A 19,707-nucleotide genomic window follows, 5' to 3' on the forward strand; every position below is an offset into this window, starting at 1 on the left:
CTATTCTGCAGCTCGAGCTGCTGCTTATAACGGCAGATGAGCCGTAAAATAACAGCGAATAGGCGTTTTATTTTGGCACATAGCCGGAATGTATTTTTGGCCGAGGATCAGCGACCTGATTGGTTAAACTCAACTGACAAACCAATCATAAAGAAGCAGATCAAGGAGGATGTATTACAATCGATTTGATTGTGAAACATACGACATATAGAGTCTCTGTTCTCCATTTTTCAGTTTCCATAGTGGCAAATGTAACAGCACGGAAACGATATTTCTGACCATAAATAAACACCCCCATGACCAATTCAGTGCACTTTAGCCGTTCCACTGTGAAACCAACAAATAAAAAAGATACATCACAAAAACCTAAAGCCTAGTACGGACATCAGCAAAAGAACCAGAAAAAACAGCCTGAAATACACAGTATGACGAGTACAATTCAGTTGATATAACAGCCTGTAGTGCAAAAGTTCGGCCTTCCAGTCTCTGGCGCCATCTGCTGCTGGGAAAGGGAATAAATGAAGTAAAAAAAGACGTGAAGGCTGCTGCATACGTTGTTTTTTTAACGTCTATTCATGGTGGCAGGTGAGGTTTGTATCTTCTATGACTGGCTTGTTGGTTTCCTCTCCATCAGTGTTAGCACAGCCTGTCAGTCTGGCTCAGAGTGACACTGACAGCCCCTGAAACTCAAAAAGTGAATGTTCACTAGCCCTCATTACACTGTGTACTGGAACTGCAGACTTTCCTTCTGCGCAGCTAAACCTCTAATTTTACAGTTGTGTTGAAATGTAGAATTATTAATTTAATTGTGTAGCAATATTTGTCACATTTTTGTCTTCAAATTTTTAAAACCATTTTCCACAGGTATATTTCAGATTACTCTGCTTACCCTCCACTCCTCAGTATGATGAAGCAGAGAAATGATCTCTATCAAGCATGTATGAATCCTTCCACTGCATCTTTGCAGTAAACTACCAATCATACCACTGCTGAAGGTTGTCTGCATTTGGAGGAGAACACTAATTGCTTGTTTCTATCACAGAATATTCAGATGCCTTGGTGGTTGGTACAGACCACACAGCATTAAATTATTCACTTAAATTATGCAGTTATATTATTAAGAAAGCTCAGGTGGATGAAATATTTTTGCTTAATGAAATTTAAATTTTAAATGAAAGATCACATGAAATGTTTGAATTGGTTTAATTGACATTTTTATTTAACATGAGAATCTTTTTTTTTTTTTAACTTTAAATTATCACCGTAAGTCACATAATTTTTTGTAAATGTTCAAAACTTTATCCAATCAGTTTTGAATGATGCATATTTCAGAATGTGATGAATGCTGCAGTGTGGTTACAATAAGTGCAATGTGTGCACAGACAAAACAGGGAAAGGTGATGATGACTGTGCAGGCTCAAATGCTCACTCACAGAAAGTTTAGTTCAACTCTGTAAAGGAAAATATCATTACGGGTTTAATCTCTCAAATAGTCCCTTTGAACATAGAAACACACTCATATTTGCATACACTATGTATACAAAGTAAGGAAACTGAACTATTAAAGCTGTTTTGAAGGGACCTTTCTCAAATAAATCTGTTTTCTACAGAAATGTGACTTCAGTAATACTAATTCATCAGTAATCCTTTTTTGTTTTAGTAGTTACTGTAGTCATAAGAGAGTCATAATATGTTCCAGTAAGCAGATATCATGTTACATGGCTTTATTACAGCAAGATTTCACTCTTCAAACTGTGACCACAGATCAGTCCACTCTGTAAACCGACCAAGTGTTCCAGTGTGTCTTACAACTGAACAGTGTTATAGTATTTGATGCATCTTTAGTATGTTTACAACAGCAGAGTATTACAGGTTTTCCAGTGATTTTTACATTGTGAGTTCACCCTTCAGTACCTGAAGCAGTGCAGTGTCTGTATATGAGTCAGGGATTTAAAGTTATGGGATTTAACAGCATTCTCTTACAGGCACATATTAAGCTGAGGAGTGGGACAGACACTTAATAGGGATGGGAAATACCACTAATTATCTTTTCAATAACAGGTAATACTAATACTGATAGTGATACATTTAAAGAGGGGGAAATCTTTGAGGTTTATACAGTGAAAATCAGTAAAATTATATTTGGTCTTTGCATTAGTATTAAATAAACTGCCACATAAACTGTCTGTTTAGGGAAATTACTCCAAATGATCTGCCATTCTACTCCAAATGATCCGACAAAGAGCATTTACTGTGTCTATCTGTGCCTGAGAGTGAAAGAACAGGAGGAAAAGTAGTTTATTTGCTATGATTTTTTTCACTATCAGTTTAATAATACTAACGTATATTCAGTTTAATGCTTGAAGAAAACATCTAGTATGAATACTGTCTCATAAAGATCGATCCTCAAATAGAAACGTCTGGATTGGAAGTATCGACATTTTTATCTGCCCATAGCTAACACTTAACCCAAAGCCACACAAATGCGAACTCACCAGTCTACAGACTGGAGAATGCTCTGAAAAATAATAAAGGGCTGAGAGATAAAGACTGCTGGTCTGAGGTCAGTATAACTAACCTGAAAGTGTTGCTAAGGTATATCCTACAAGAAAACTCATCACACAATCAGAAACTTATTCTAATATGTTGTGTTTACTGCAGAATCCCACAGTGGACCAGAGGAACCAGAAAATTAAGAATGAATGTCTACTACAGGCAGTGTCATTGTGTTGTGCCCAGAAACAACGCTAATTTACCTGGAAAAATACCTCTTCAGCAAAAATATAAAGACTGTTTAAAATGTCTTAAAATCCTATTTCCCCTGATAAAGGTTGAACAACATGCCTGTAACTAAGTCAGAGTTTTCATACAATGTAAAAATGCAAAACTGATCATCTGTGAGCTGGTATTTAGTAATAGTGTGTGAATGCGCTGGAAGCACTATGTAAACATTAGAGTAATATTGTGGTAACATCACATGCACATTCAGATCTTGCGGAGCGCTCGTGCGGTTTCTTCTATAGCCTCCCTCGGCTCGCTGGGAGGCGGGATCTTCAGGTCAGTTGGCTCCACCCCCCAGATTTGAGTGGCATATTCTGCGATTGTGCGATCGCTGGAGAATTTTCCAGCAGCAGCGATGTTCTTAATCACCATTTGAGTCCACTTCTTCGGATCCTGAAACGGCAAGATGTAAATAGATGTTTATTTTAAAAACAGTGATATTGTAAGACATAATTTGGTGCTGTCCTAACAAAACAATATATCTCCATATATGAGTGAGAGTGGGGTTGGCATGAATAAAGTGGATGCTGTTACCTCATACAGAGCGCTGACTTTCTCCTGACATTTGACATAGGACTCATAGTCAGCAAAGACCTTGAAGCTGAAAGAGAATTAAACTCCTTGAAATTTTTGCGGTGTCTGCAGGGTCTCGGTCACTAGGGGTCCCTCTATGATCATGCATTTGTAACAAGTTGGCAAAAGCCATATGTTTGTTTTGTTTTGTTTATTAAGACACAACATGAACAAATGAACGTACAGCCAAATAATCTGAAATAAATTCAGACACATTATTGATGTGTAGATCTGAGTTTGTAACCAATGAATAATGGATTTGGTTTGCTGCTAATTGGTTTTGACTGAAGCTCAGACAAGGAGACTGATAAGTTTGGCCCATGTAACTTTTTTAATACCAAAATCATGGATAAACATTCTGGTATCATGACAAAAAAAGAAAAGAGAAAGTAGTGTAATTGGAAAAGGTACCTGCTGTTTTTTTCTTATAAGTGACCATGATGGTGAAAAGATATCATTAATGATGTAACAAAATATAAAACAGATTGGGGTGGGAGGTGTGTATAAAACTGACCGGTCATGGTTGAACAGCATGTTGGTGATGTCGTAGAACAGTTCTGGTTGTTTCGGTGAGAAGAAGCCAGATTTAATTTGGTCAATGACCTGCTTCAGCTCAGGGATGCTCTTGTAGTACTGCATCGCATCATAGCTACACAAAGAAAACATGCACACAGAATGAGTTAATGTCATGACGCTTTGTCTGTCTCTCTGTCTGTCTGTCTCTATCTATACCCCTCTTGGTCCATGGCTGCCACTTCCTCCACAGTCATGCCGAAGATGAAGAGGTTTTCCTGGCCTGCCTCCTCTGCCATCTCCACATTTGCACCGTCCAGGGTGCCGATGGTTAGAGCTCCATTCAGCATGAACTTCATGTTACCAGTACCGGACGCCTCTGTGCCTGCTGTGGAGATCTGCTCAGACAGGTCTGTAGCAGGAATCACTGTGCCCGCACACGCACACGCACACACAGCATTAGTATGCACATTAGGAGTGCAAATCTTTGACCTCAGTGATTCATTGCATCATGAAAAAAGATTTACCATGATTCGATTTGATCACATTATTTTGGTACAATTCTGAATTATTTTTATAAAGGAACCATTTTGCACACTAGTAGAAGGCAGACAAATGATTGCTACTAACATTTTTGGATGTTTTCATTTGAAAGCGGCCTGATAAATTTATACTGAATATAAACTGGATCATATGTCAATAAACATTATGGCTCATTAGAAATAACACTCCAAAATTGATGCAGTTGAATTGCTACCTTCATATTGAAATGTATTGAAGCATTTTACCCCCTTTGTGCATAAAGTCTCAATGAATTACACAACAGTGAGTGATGGTATCTGATTGGTTGAGAAGCAGTTTTTTCACAGTAATTGTATTATTCTGCTGAGCACCGGTTGCTAAGTAATGAATCGATTTACGCTGTAGCTAACCATTACTATCCTCCTAACATGTCCTTGTTCTCTTGTCCTCATCACTTCGCCACTCAAAATACCCAGTGCCATCTTAAGGGCTATTCCATTACTGTATTAGCTCAAATAAAGATCCCTCGAAGGGGCAAGGGACTGAGTGAACACCAGTGTTGACATCAGCAGCAGAACTTGCCCATAAATCATGGCGGCCTGATGCATTTCCCATTTCCAAGCCCAAAATAATGGCAGACAAAGCTGCTAACAACCTATACCAATAAACTACTTGCTGAACATTTTAAATCCATACCATTGGATTTGCAGGGCTTTAAGTTGCAAACTGCTCCATCTTTTATACATAATTGCTGATACAACTTCATCACTTTCCTCTGCTAGCTGGGTTGTTAGCATGCTAAAGGATCCATGGCTAAGAATAGTAAAAAGAAAGGCAATACATTACAGTTCTAATCCAAGATTACAGCCAGACAAAGCAACTACTTATACATGTTATGTATATTATGCTCAGTCTGGTCAAAGGGAGGTTGTTGTGGATGTACACAGTTTATATTGTGTGTATTAGGGGTGGGCGATTAGCCAAAATTATAACAGCACAATACTTGATACACAATATGAATCCCGATTCATAAGTTGTAACAGACAGAATGCACCAGCAGTGCTACATTTAAAAAAATAACAGTGTTAATAGTTGTACCTTTCTCTGCCAGAGAGACTCTGTAGTTCTCCAGGTAAATGACTTTCAGCTTGTTGCCAACAATGGGGTCATTATTGATGACATCAGCAACAGAGGTGATAAGTTTGATAATCATCTTAGCCATGTGATAGCCAGGAGCAGCCTACAAACACACACACACACACACACACACACACACACACACACACAGTGAGACATAAAATAAGAACATAAGACATTAAATAAGAATGTGCCCCCCCATGTTAAATTCAGCAAATATACAGTGTCTGTGCATTACAATGTGTAGAAGTGTGTTTTCTGTAGAGAATGTGTACCTTTTTCACTTAGAAGGTCAATAAACATATCATTTGATGAGGGGTGCCCAAACTTTTGCATAGGACTGTATATAAGATTATGAGAGGAGAGAAAGAGAGGGAGAAACAGATAAAAAGTGTTTTACCTTGCCACCGATAATGACAGTGCGTGGTACAAACGGTGCAGTTGGTTTGGCCCTGATGCCTGCAGAACAGACAGAGCTTCATTACAGCATTCAGTAGAACATCACAAGGAGCATCAGGTCATGTGTGCATTTTTAGGATGTACAGAAGTCTATAGGATGGGTCTTTTGAGAGTTTTCTGTACATACGGTTGTACATAGTGATGACGTGAAGGCAGTTGAGGAGCTGTCGTTTGTACTCATGGATTCTCTTCACGTGAACATCAAACATAGAGGCAGGGTTGATCTTCACCTGGTACTCTCTCTCTAAAGACTGCGCAAACTTCAGCTTATTGTCCTGAACATGCACACAGGAGAGATAAGGATAAATGGAGTCTGTATTGTGTAAATGATTGGCATGCCGTATTATTTTGTTCAATGAAATTATTTGTGGAATGTATTCATGGCTGCATTCATGACTATTTATGATTGTATAACACTGTCTAGACTCAGTTGTACATTCTCTCTACTGCCTTTCACATCCACAAACAATAACTGCACACTATGATGCATTCAGTTGGTTATGCAATAATCTCATTTATGTATCTGGACTCATGCGCACTCACTCACTCACACACACGCACACACACACACACACACACACACACACACAGCAATATGAGGTGTTCATGTTTCCTGCTCTTGAGGATGAGGTGTAATCACAGTGCTCAGTGGACATACTGCATTAGTCCTGCCTTTCTACATTACAAATGTACAGCCAGGGGTAATAGTGAGTAAGAGTTTGTGTATTTGTGTATGAGTGCAAGTGTGTGTGTGTTCTGACCTGTTTGACTTTAGAAATGTCTCTGATAAATGTGTCATCATCCACCAGCTCATTCAGCTTCTGTAACTGCATCAGGTCTTTAACATATTCCTCTCCAATTGCCTAGACACACACAAACATGCAACATTAGACAACATTAAGAAAAAATACATCGCTCTGCTTCATTAAACAATTACATCCTTCTACAGCAAAAAAATTATAGATTAACTGTTTTTGTTTGGTTGTGTGTGTGTGTGTGTGTGTGTGTGTGTGTGGTGTGACTACTGAAGAGATGCTACTATTTAACATGGTCCAAAAGAACCCTCGCTTGTCCATCACTGTACAAAATCCAAATATATCCTGCAAATACATTCTTGGTATGAATTTATCATCCTTCCTGTTCTTCATGAAAATAGACACACCTATATTAGACTCAATATAACTTAAAGCCCTTCTGGTTCTACCTGTATCACAGTCAATATAATAAAAATGAACTTCTCTCATTCATTATGATCGATTGGTTTAATTCTGTGCATTTGGAATTTTACCACTCAGGCTGCTTTCTGTAAGCAATGACTATTTTAGAATTTTGTGCGCAGATAAAGTGCATTCTGGGGGAAGCTTTTGCTGGTTGGGTGTCCCTGGACAGCCCTGATAGCCAAATAACAAATTCTGCCTTTTGCCAGAAAGCATATTTCTCCAGAGACTCCTATTCAAAATGTGTTTTTGAATAATTCAGTTTATCTCGATTTTTTTGTTTTATTACACAAAACATTTATCTAGAAAATGTTTATTTTTAAGGGCACTTCTAGCATAAAAAGGCAGTATGTTGTTAGTTCCCTTTATATTCATCTCATTTTGTTTCAACAGATGGAACAAAGTCCTGGGGAGGATTTTTACTTTCTGGGCCTAATTCACTCAACTCTGGACCTGAGCAATGACCTCTTCGAATCAAAGCAAGTCAAAGCAGTGACTATCATGACTGTCAGGGTTCTGTTATGGCTGATACCCCAATAATAAAAGTAGATGGTGATTCCAGGCCCCACACATCAAACATGCGTTCCACCGTCCATATGTGTTACCTCTGCAATTAAGTCAGCCAGGCCGGGGTTACAGAGCAGGAGCCAGCGCCGAGGTGTGATTCCATTTGTTTTGTTCTGGAACTTTTCTGGTTCCAACTCACTGAAGTCTCGGAATCTGCAGAGAAAACAAATCAGGAATCTGTGGATGTGTATGAGTGTGTGCTTGATGATGATGGTGAGTGTGTGAAAGGGTATAGTCAGAGTATGAGATTCACAAGTCTATTTTAATCATACTGAAGCATATGAATTTGCATGCATGTGGACTAAGTCTGTCTGAATAGTCTTAGCACAGCCTGTGTGTGTGTGTGTGTGTGTGTATGTGTGCGAGTGAGTGTGTGAGTTACACATCAGTTTTGATGATGCTGGAGTGGATCTCTGCGACTCCATTAACAGCGTGGGATCCTACGATGCAGAGGTGAGCCATGTTCACTTTCTTCTCTCCATACTCCTCTACCAGAGACATCTTGCGCATACGATCCAAATCCCCCGGGAACAACGACACTATGCGCTACAAACACACACGTTGTTTACATGATTAGAGCTGCAATAGATTGTAGGTGTATGACTACTGAATAGCGGGGCCACCTTCTAATCTTTTAACCTTTGCAAGTCGATCTCTGTATACAATTTAAGATTTCTTCTGAACATATATTCTTGGTATGAATTAATTATCCAACCTATACTTTATGAAAATATAGACTCTTACAGGCCATTTTACAGGCCTGCTGGGTCAATATCTATCAGAGTCAATGCAATAAAAATAAACTTAACTCATTCATTATCATTGATGGCTTTAATTCTGTGCCAATTTGAATTTAACCAATCAGGCTGTTTTCTGCAAGCAATGACTAACTATTCTAGGATTTTGAGAGCAGATAAATTATACTGCATTGCCTTGATCAGGGGGAAGCTTTAGCTGGTTGAGTGTACCTGGCTTGCCCTAGTGACCAAATAGTGTAAATCCTGTCCCCTGATGCAGGACTTCTACTATTTGGTTATGACTTGTTACAACGCATGCATGATTACAGTGCAGTGTGTGCCAGGTTAGACTCATTATTTTTAGTGCTGTGGCAAACTACTTGGAAAAAATAAAATAAAAAAACAGGTAATCAAGTTCTTCTGCACAGCCTACATACATACATACATACATACATACATACATACATACATCATCTAAACCGCTTATCCTTCTGGGTCACGGTGGGGTGCTGGAGCCCATCCCAGCTGTCACTGGGCGGAAGGCAGGATACACCCTGGACAGGTCGCCAGTCCATCGCAGGGCAGACAGATAGACATACACATTCACACACACACACGCTCACACCTTGGGGCAATTTAGCGTGTCCAATCAGCCTGACTGCATGTTTTTGGACCGTGGGAGGAAACCAGAGTACCCAGAGGAAACCCACGCAGACACGGGGAGAACATGCAAACTCCACACAGAAACGACCCTAGTCGCCCAGCCGGGAATCAAACCCAGGCCATTCTTGCTGTGAGGCGACAGCGCTACCCACTGCGCCACCGTGCCGCCACAGCCTACATAATTTACCTTTTTAATTAGCTGGTTGATCATATTTTTTTAAAACAGCCGAATACTACTGCTGAATACTGTGTCATTGGTCAAAATCATGTGATCCACAGCACAACGCATAACAAAACAAAAATACTGTGCTACATTGATGTAAAAATATTTAGGTCCCTTTAACTGTGTTTCACTAATGTAGAAATCCAACTCCAGCATCGGTTAAAGGATGTACAACACTGTTAGCTAGTGGCTAACATAACATGGAAAATGGAAATCATAGAGACGCTAGAGGAAATCAGCATTATCATTCCCGTGGTAATTTGGTAAGCAAGAACTACTTATAAGGTGAAGATTTCTGCATTAAACATTTCTGTATTATGATATCATTATTAGATAACAACCACAAACAACAACAATATTCATGAAATGGGAGTGCAGTATACAATGATGGACAACTTTGATTTGATGATTTGTAAATTCTTGTTCAATTTTTAAATAAGACAAGATATTTAATGTTTTATCTTATCAACTTCTTGCTTTCTGTAAATATATGTTCATTCTTAAACTGATGTCTGCAATTCAAGACTAGGGACATTGTTAAATGTTCATGAAACATCTTAAACAGGTGATGCAATCATGCTAGGAAAGGCCTAGTCTTTTATAAGCAAGGATGAGCAAAATATGACAACGAATATGCAGAATATGACAAAGAAGGCCCCATATAGTTGTGCAGTTGAAGTATGACTGAAAAATGGCAAACATTCTGCTTTCAAAAGTATCAGTTTGTTACTTTTGTTATTCAGTCCCCAAACGTTTATTAAGTGTTGTTAAAAGGAAATGTGAACATGCCCCTGTCCCAATTTTTTCGGTACGTTTTGCAGGCGCCATATTTGGAATGAGTGTACATTTCCAAAGCAATAATAAAGTTCATTAAACATCAAATATCATCTTTGTTTGTCTTCTGTTTTCTATGTAATACTGGTCAAATTTACTAATCACTTCATATACTGTCCCAACTTTTTTGGAATTGGGTTTGTATCATTGGTTCTAAACTTTTGACCTGTAGTGTGCGTGTGTGTACTTACATCTAAGTGTATCTGGTTGATCTGGTAAATGATCTGTAGGTGACGTGGTAGCAGTGTCTCCAGCAGACGGACAGGCCAGCGCTCCAGAGCTTCAGGAAGAACAGTGTGATTGGTATACGCAAATGTGCGCTTAGTGATATCCCAGGCCTAAACTCACATGTACATGTACACACACACACACACACACACACACACACACACACACACACACAGTTTAACAAAACCCAGGTTAATCCAGAACAAAATGAACAAAAGTAATGCTCTATCTTTTCTGAACTACAGCGTTGACATGGAGACGAAGGGTACAGAATACACACAAGCTATAAACAGGTGTTCCTCAAGCCTGAGACGGCTCCCTCAAGAGGATCTTTATGTGTTAATGCACGCTGTATGTATATTGTGTTACACGTACAGGTTATGCTTCATCAATCTCTCTGTCCTTCCATTCACTAAAATCTGACATGCGTGTGTTTGTGTCTCTTACTGTGTCCCAGTCCAGTTTCTCAATGTCCACAAAGATCCTCATGAGCTCAGGGATGGCCATAGCAGGGTGTGTGTCATTCAGCTGGATGGCCACCTGAGACAGACACAGATGGTACTGTAATCTCTTAAAAGCTTTCCATTGTTTTCCAAAAACTTGCCTTGTTAGCATGAATTCATGAGCTCATGAGCTCACGTGAAAAGTGGAATACAGTATGTAGAATACATGCATGACTAATGCAGATTATAGTAAGCAAAGTGTAGTGTACAGGGTGCAGGCTTTCAAAGGTTGTAAACACACCTTATCAGGGAAGCTGTCAAAAGAAAGAGGGCCAGAGCAATTCCTCTTTGAGGTCTTGAAGCGTCGAATCACGTCCTGCAGTGTTGCTGCCACTACAAAGTACTCCTGCTTCAGTCGCAGCTCCTTACCTTCAAAAAACTATAAAACCCACAAAACAGGACTACAAAATTACAGCCAGTGGAATTTTGTGGCTGCAGTCAGCACATGCATTTACATTTACCTCAGCTGAACAGATGAAAACATACACAGTTAAATTCTGTCTATTGTAATGTAAACATATGACTGTGAACGCTACAGATGGTGGAAAATAATTGCAGTGAGCTTAAATAATTGCAATCAGGTGATTATGTAATAACTGTGACTAGAGGTCTGCACCTCTAGTTCACCCATGGGTCCCGCTTGATCTGCTAGATAATTTGTGGGCGGGATTCATTCTGAAGCCTCACAATCATTGCAGGTAAACAGCTCACAGGTTGTAGGCTTGTGTGGGTGGGTGTTATGGCTGGCTGAGTGGGGAAGGCTTGTACAATTATCAGCTGCTTGCAGAAGCGAACAGATAAGCGATAAATGAGCTGCTAGTGTGCTTCAGAGAAAAACATGTTAGTAGTTACCACCAGCAAAAGATTTTTTTCAACAACAATTCTTTTGGCTTTTTAACCTGTGCCACAGCCTCAGTCTCTGTTTTGTCTTTAATTTAATTTCAGCTGACTTGTAGATGTCTTATAGAGTAATTAGCTAATGATACAGTTAAAAATAAAATGTTAGTAGCGAAGTCAAGCTGCTATGAATTTTTTTTTTTTTGGCCGTCATGCTGCTGGCTTGTCTGTCGACAGTGATGTCATGTGATGCGATGCTCATTGTGTAGTGCCATGTGCAAGTTTAAAAGGCTTTCATTAACCTAAAATACACAAAATACTACTTTTACTTTGCAATACTGGAGCATTTATTTTTGCTGCTGGGTGTGCGGAGGTACGACGTCACAAGCTTGCACGAGCATGTCCTACATCAGTAGAGCAGATTACAGCAAACACAGGCAGGAGTTGGAGAGGACTACATGCATAGCCCAAAGTAGGTAGGTGCGGGTGGGCAATGCGCATGGTTGAAGCGGGCGGGTGAAGGTGGGCATGGTGTGTGGTTGAACCAGGCGGGTGCAGGCAAAAATTGTGCTTTTGCTGGCAGGATTGGGCAAGAAATACACTATATTTTTCAGGTGCAAATGGGCATGATTATCAGGTGGGCGCGGGTATCAATAATCAGGCCTGTGCAAAACTCTACTTGTAACATGCTTATTCTTTACCTGGCAGGAATGCCAAGAATATACCAGAATCCTTGGATGTCTACCGGTACATTCACCCACTCTTGTAATTTGGATAAGTGGGTCTCCTAAATTTGCAAATGTAATACTTATCCAGTTACACTCAGAGCTGATAAAAGAAGTGAAAAGAACTCACATTGTCATTGGGGTAGAGCACTCGGGAAATGTTCTCAGCCAAGTTCCTGTCCAAAACTGCCTGGATATAATCACCAACGTTGACTGGGGAGAGAATAAAAACAAATATCAAATTTTTGGACTATACGTCAAAAGCTGCACAATCAACCCTAGATCACTTCACGATCTTGGCTTTTTGCTTCTGATGACACAACATAGCTTTGTTCAAGTTAAAGACAATATTCTAAACCATGTGACTGAATAGAGCAGATGCTCAAATGTGTATAATTGGTCCCTCACAGTCTCGAAGGTTGAAGTCATTTGGAGCCCGTGCGGACCACAGTCTCATGGTGTTCACAGTGTTGTTCATGTAGCCAGGGATAGGTGTGTCATAGGGCATGGCTAGGACCACCTGAAGGAAAATTACATGCACACATAGTCAAAAATAAAGCTCCCCCATTGAGACACTATTTAATTCTGGGGCCAGTGTCTGCATTAGTTGCACTCGTAAGGTGCTGGCACCTGTGTGTCAACCCATTTCGACCCCTCCTCAGTCTCCTCCACTCGTCCGTAGAAATGCACTGGCAGCATGTATTCAGGGCGGGCTTTCTCCCATGGGTTCCCATGTCTCAGCCAATCATCAGCCTCCTCTACCTAAAACACAAGCCATACAGCCAACTGCATTTAGTCTATAAGTAGCAGGAATAGGAATTAGAGACAGATAAAGCAATTATGGTGTATTGACCTGAAGGTGGCGATTCAGCTGCATCCAATTTAGAAATTTGATGATTGAGATTTTAACCGATGTACATTATTACCACCAATAACAACAACAACAACAACAACAACAACAATATTCAATGAAGTGTACACTCACTTTTCGCTTTAACTAAAATGCTTGATGTATTGTTTTTCTGGACTACTACTAGTCACACTGCTGTACTGAGTGTAATTTTAAAACTAATTCTTAAATCATACCAAAATAATCTAATCAAATTGTGTTGAACTGTGAGATTTCATGCTGTGATAGAGCTAATCAAATAATTCTGAAGTCAAATATTTACACAGTGTGCCCTCTGTGATTTTATCTGAACTTTCTGTAGATTTAAAAAGCTTTAGACTTGAATTGATACATTTTATACTAGATATTGGTCCAGATGTAGCCTATATTGCAAGTCTTTGTTCAAGGTTTATTCTCCCTCCGTCTTTATTGGCTCTGAGACTGCTTGCCTGTGGTTCTCATGTGGCCACAGTAACTCTGAGACCACTGATCAGCTCTGTTTGGTTAAAGTTCAGGTTTGTGTGTTTGCACATATATGTCCTCTAAATGCAAACACACTCTAGTCACACACACATACAACCTCTGACCATGTAGTGTATGCTTTTCCAGTCATACCCCACAAAATACAAGACTGAGATTCCTATTGGTTCACTGCTGTCAGCCATGTGAACCCTGTGCACTCAGAGGCTGTACTCTTGCCCTACAGACACGCACACTCTGCAAATGAGAGAGCAAAGTGGCTGAGCAGCGCTGATCCACATGTGAACATGCATGCCAGTACTCACACATACATACATATATAAATGCATACACATAAAATCATTAGCAGTGACTGTGTATTCAAGGTTAAAGCAAGGCTGCAGAACAGAAAGCCACCCGATTACAAATGAACTCACACTAAAACTGACTCACTTCCACCAGAGTCACTTGCCTCTTGGCCAGTGACCTGCAGAGGTGAGGGGGAAGATCCATGTAGGCCTGTGTGTGGTGTGTATGTGTGTGTGGGGGGAGTTTGATCAGGTTGAATTGCATCATCTTAATAACATGCTTAGTAGCAAGAATGGTGAAAAAAAAACTTCTAAATTGACTTTTGTAACTCTTTAACCCAATTTAAAGGGTCACTTCCTTTGCATGTACATAACATAATGTTCAATAAAATGCATCTCATGTTTGAAGCAGAGGCTGAAAGTTTGAAACACATTCTCTGCATCATCCCATACTAGGTTCAGCTCTCTTCGATCAGAATGACTTGTGCCTGTGTTGCTTATGTATACAATAATACTGAAGTGTCTTATTGTGTATCAAACAGCTGAAAATCAAAGCTATAAAAGTTGTATTTTCACCTTTAGGTGTCCATACTATTTGGAAAAGCATTTGGGGAAAAAAACAGAGAGTAAGTGAGTGAGAGAGAGAGAGAGAGAGCGAGAGAGAGAGAGTGAGAGAGCGAGAGAGAGAAAAAAAAAAGAGAGAGAGAGAGAGAGAGAGATGTATTTTTAGAATTTTTTGACATAACGAATTCACAGCAGTGGATGTAGGACATAAATAAATAGGCTAAATGCTGGACAAAACCTTTACACAGTAACAAACTAAGTTTTACAATGTAAAAAATATTTTATTTATTATTTTAGAGCATTTTTATTGTATATTATTCTATTAAGTATCATATTGGATTTCATTTACCATGAAATTTTGACACAACGTTAAGGGCAGTTGGTATTTAAATAATAGCAAAAAATAGAAAACGACAAAAATAGAGCTGGAGATTTTTTTCCCCAACAGTGACAATAAACATGTAATGTAAAGGAGTAAAAGTGAATGCTTTTTGCATTTATCCTAGCATCTCATCTGAGCATTCCTGATAGCATTAGCCTACGTGGCGTCAGGTAACGTGTGAAACAAATGATTCGGAATGAGCATCACTAGTGTGCAGCAAACGGTTAAACAAAACAACGAAGTCTTTTTTGCATTTGTCCAATAAGTTATGAACTAATAAAATACTTTGGCATGCGTGCGAGGACAGTAGAAACAGCTCCAGTGTGTGAGCGTGTGTGTGTGTGCGTGGGAAATGCACAGTGCTACAGGCTATAGAGGCTCTAATAGCTTCTGACACATCTGAAACGCTCAAACAGAGCAATGATGTGATGTGATCTGCCAGTTGGGATAGCAGCTCTGAATCCAGTTTGAGCAAATTTACCTGCCAGCCATCTTTGATTCTCTGGTTAAAGATTCCATATTCATACCGGATCCCATAACCATATGCGGCAAGGCCCAGTGTTGCCATCGAGTCCAAGAAACATGCTATGGACAGCACACATACACAGTGATAAACAACATTAGACGGCCTGGTTCAGCAGTAGCTCCATAATCACTGAAACATGAATATTACAGGAAGGCAAACAATATTCTGGATATTTAGAACTGATCAGATTTTGTTAACAGTCTGCAAAAGTCAGCTGGCCTGAATGACGATATAGCAATGTGTTACAGTGCTGTGCAGAAGTCATACACCACTCATCAAATTGGCCATTAAATACAAGTTGCTCATCATTGGTTTTCAGCATCAAGAAAAAAAAATCTAACAGTGTAATGGTAGTGTTTCTGTAAAGTCATATTTAACTGCTTCTCAATGAGGTCTGGACTCTGGGGTGGTCAGTCCATTGTTCTGAGAACATTCATAGCTTCTTTGTTTGTCTATTTCCTAACGCAGGTGTGTCCAGTCTTATGTGCATCCCCACCAGCCCTTTGTGGTTAAGATTGGACATAATTTTCCTAATGTCTTATTGACAGCTACACATCCTTTCAGACCCAGTGTTAAGTTTTTTTCACACAGTGGAAGGACAGACAGAATCACCTGTAGATTTTTTCAGATCTGAAGCAAGAGTAGAGCTTGCTTTTCTACTGTTAGTACTGTTTAACTGATGGTGACAGTTTTGGTGGTCTACCAGGTCTTGCACGGTTGTTAGGAGTCCCATTTTTGGAAACTCCTGTATTTTTATTTGTCTTTCCCCTTCCTTGTGCAGGTGGATTATCTTAAATCTAATCTCCTCCGAAATATCTCCTGGAAATGGATACCTTGCACATAATGGCTGCTTTGATTAAAAACGATATTAATGAAGGGTGGTCTCGCTTTTGTACAGTACTGTAGATCACATGGCAGATTGGTCAGTGGTGCTATTAGAAATAACGTATGCCATATAGGCTCATAGCAGGAAAAAAGCACTAAAAACAATATTTTCTACTTAAAGTTTGCATGCGTGTAATGCATGTTTTAATTCTCACTCTGGCCTACTTACAGGACTTTCCCCCCACATTTCATACAAACATCCCAATTACACTTTAACAGAGTGAGGCAGACACAGCTGAGGCCTTGTGTTCATTACACTGCGGGGACAAAGGGGCTTCTAAATGAGAGCAGCAGAACAGAGAAAGAGAGGGAGGGAAGAAAAAGAGAACACGAGTGAGAGTGAAAGAGACTGAAGAATGTTAGACCTGCCAGCCGGCCCAGTCCACCATTCCCTAATCCGGCGTCCTCTTCCATATCCTCCAAATCCTCCATATCCAAACCCAACTAAACAGAGACAGAGAACAGCAAGTGAGCAGTTTAGCCCTTCCTGGGTCACAGTAAACAGACATTGAGCAACCCAGTAATCAGTACTCTCTGTCTCTCTCAAACAAACACACACACACACACACACACACACACACTCACTTACCTGGTAGATGGCCTCATCACAGGCGTTCTGCAATCCTAAATTGACCATGGTGTTCTGAAGAGCTCTCCCCATATAGAACTCCAGAGAGAGGTAGTACACACGCTGCAAACACACACAGATTTTACAATGCTTTGGCATCAACTGTAAATCATCACTGTCCAAAACATAAAATCTTTGTATCTCCAAAATGCTAACTTTACAGAAGAAGGCAAAACCTTCTTAATGCAAGTTAAGGGTGAATTCCAACTTTTTTCTGCATAATTCAGTCTTTACAATGTAAACACGTCATTTAGAGTGTTTTGATGTGAAATAGTTAACTATAGAGAAACGTGCTAACTCAAATTTTATTACAATTGTGGTTATCTTATCTCCAAAGTATCATTAATGTCTCAGGCATCAGGCATGTTTGCCCTGTTGTAACCATTTTGTGGAATTACTTTATGTGAGGGAGCTTTTACATGCATTAAATACTTCAGGTGTCTGGTTCCTATCACCACCACTGTAAACAATTCTCACTCTCAAGCACTGAGCATTTCACAGCAAACCACTTTGAATGACTTTGTTTACATATCAACAATATAAACATAAACATTTTGAAAAATTGGTGGAATTCTGTTTTAATGTAAAGTGATTTTCAAGTAATTCTGGAGCAGTTCTATAGTTAGTGATATTGTTATGAAGCAGCTGATAGATATCACAATCACAGGATATCACAGAAATCACAGAACAATCAGGAAACATAAAAATATGCTCTAATGCTCTTTCGTTTGTCAGTTTGACAGAGTGCTGCTTGGAGTCAAGCAGAAGTGTTTGTGGTCTGCTTCCTCAAAGCCTGGGCTGAGTCACTCTGAACGCTGTTATGATATCCCTCAGGCGCTGTATCAGGCAATTATTTTTTACATCGTAAAGGATCAGCAAGGCTTTATCTCACTTTGGGCAGATTTTATGCATAGGCGTTTCCCTACTTTTTTAACATTAAAAGGTTTAGATTGGGTCAGCTACAGTGGTATGGAAAAGTCTGGGCACCCCCTGGTCAAATTATACATTTTGTTGAAGTAAAAATAAATACACATCCTCTACAGAGAACACTTCTGCACATTCTAATGCACAACGACTGTTTATTTGCGGAATTACCTAATATATATATATATATAAAAATAAACATGTGGCCTGTGCAAAAGTTATGGCACATTTTATATTCGACGTTTTATTTTTTTCCCCCCAATATGTTAAACTCAGCAAATAAGCAGAATTTGAGCACTAAAATCTGCAGACAAAATGCTAATTTGTTCCAGGTAGAGGATGTGTTCATTCTTTTTTTCATACAAGCAACAAAATGTGTAATTTGACCAGGGGTGTTCAAACTTCTGCATACAACTGGAGCTGCAGTCTAGCTATGTCCAGTACAAAGTTCAAATGAGTCAACAGGGAGTGAATAGACTGGTGTTTGTTTTCTGAACTGGAGTCATGATATTTGGAGACTTCTGAGACTTTTAGTCTGGAAAGTAAACTTCCTCCCCCCTAAAGTTCAAGATTCAGTTTAATCCAAAATCTCATCAGATCATATTTATCATCATCATCTATACAGACCCAGACTGATCACATTAATACAATGCTTGTCAGCTTTGCTTCTATGGTCACCTGCTCTGCCCTTTCCTGCATGAGCCGCTGACCAGGGCTCTCAGAGCTGAATCAGGCGTGTCAGCGCAGGACTGGAGCTGAAACACCCTGTGCTAGATGGAAGCCCCCCCTGAGCCGACCTCACCTTGGGGTCCGTCTCGTAGTAGAACTGCTGCGTGCGGATCCAGCGCCCCACCAGGTGGTCCCGCACCGTGTGCGCGAGCGCGAAGTAGTAATCGCGCGGCGTGGCCACATTGCGGTCTTTAACGAGGGTGAAGTGCAGGTGTCGGTTGAAACCTTTCTTCAGCTCGGCCACGTTCTCCACCCCCACGATGCCCCTGATGCTGATCTGCTTGCGTTTCTCCTGGTCAGTTAGCGGAGTGGCCATGCTGCTGGAAGCCCGGGGGCTCGGGACGGACTGCAGAGCCCTGAGCTTCACTTTGACCTACAACGGGCCCTCCCTCTCTGCCATTGGCCACTGCAGGCGTCACGTGCTACTGTGTTTGAAAGAACCACACCTGCCCTCCAAAATGATTGGCACCCTCGTTAAATACTGAGCAGAAATGGGGCGGAAAAAAATATTGAAGAACCCATTTTCAAAAAGGTTCTATGTAGAATCATATACAACACATTCTCCATCAATCTGAAGAACCATTTCACCATACAAAGAACCATTTAAGCATGCAAATGGTTCTTTGTACCATAGTCTTTACTAAAGAACCATCTTTTTAAAGTGTTCATCAGCTTGATCTAACAATTCAGTGGGTAAAAATCCATCCAATCCTAAAGAAAACAAAAACTAAAATAGATCTCCTTTGTATCTCTGCAGTGCCTCCTAGAGAACAACGAGATTAGACCAAAAGACACAAGAAAATTTTGCTTAAGTGTGCTGCTGCTCAGATTTCCCCAGACAATAACACTCATGTTCATTTGCAACTGACATAAAGACAGGAATGCAACCATTTC

At 40.0% G+C, this 19,707-nt stretch overlaps 1 protein-coding gene across 1 annotated transcript; it reads right to left on the minus strand.

The window, feature by feature from the left end:
- Positions 1 to 1,709: 1,709 nt before the first annotated feature.
- On the minus strand, positions 1,710 to 19,129 carry pygl (phosphorylase, glycogen, liver). Its single transcript, XM_036574617.1, has 20 exons — positions 18,887 to 19,129; positions 17,122 to 17,223; positions 16,898 to 16,976; positions 15,603 to 15,706; positions 13,150 to 13,281; positions 12,928 to 13,039; positions 12,650 to 12,732; positions 11,199 to 11,336; positions 10,902 to 10,994; positions 10,418 to 10,564; positions 8,152 to 8,315; positions 7,808 to 7,922; positions 6,747 to 6,848; positions 6,113 to 6,260; positions 5,927 to 5,985; positions 5,488 to 5,629; positions 4,087 to 4,294; positions 3,869 to 4,003; positions 3,316 to 3,382; positions 1,710 to 3,174 (listed from the first exon to the last, which is right to left on the minus strand). The coding sequence occupies exons 1-20, from the start codon at positions 19,127 to 19,129 to the stop codon at positions 2,986 to 2,988; spliced, it is 2,562 nt and encodes an 853-aa protein (XP_036430510.1). The 3' UTR covers positions 1,710 to 2,985.
- Positions 19,130 to 19,707: the final 578 nt, after the last annotated feature.

Source organism: Colossoma macropomum, unplaced genomic scaffold (assembly GCF_904425465.1).
Source record: "Colossoma macropomum unplaced genomic scaffold, Colossoma_macropomum, whole genome shotgun sequence".
Taxonomy (NCBI): domain Eukaryota; kingdom Metazoa; phylum Chordata; class Actinopteri; order Characiformes; family Serrasalmidae; genus Colossoma; species Colossoma macropomum.

Coding starts and splice junctions, on each gene's coding strand:
- pygl (XM_036574617.1), bottom strand. CDS start 19,129: ATGGCCACTCCGCTAACTGACCAGGAGAAACGCAAGCAGATCAGCATC. Junction 11,337..12,649: donor TGCTCTACCCCAATGACAAT/GTGAGTTCTTTT, acceptor TGGGTTTTATAG/TTTTTTGAAGGTAAGGAGCT. Junction 3,383..3,868: donor ATGCTGTTCAACCATGACCG/GTCAGTTTTATA, acceptor ATTCTCTTTCAG/CTTCAAGGTCTTTGCTGACT.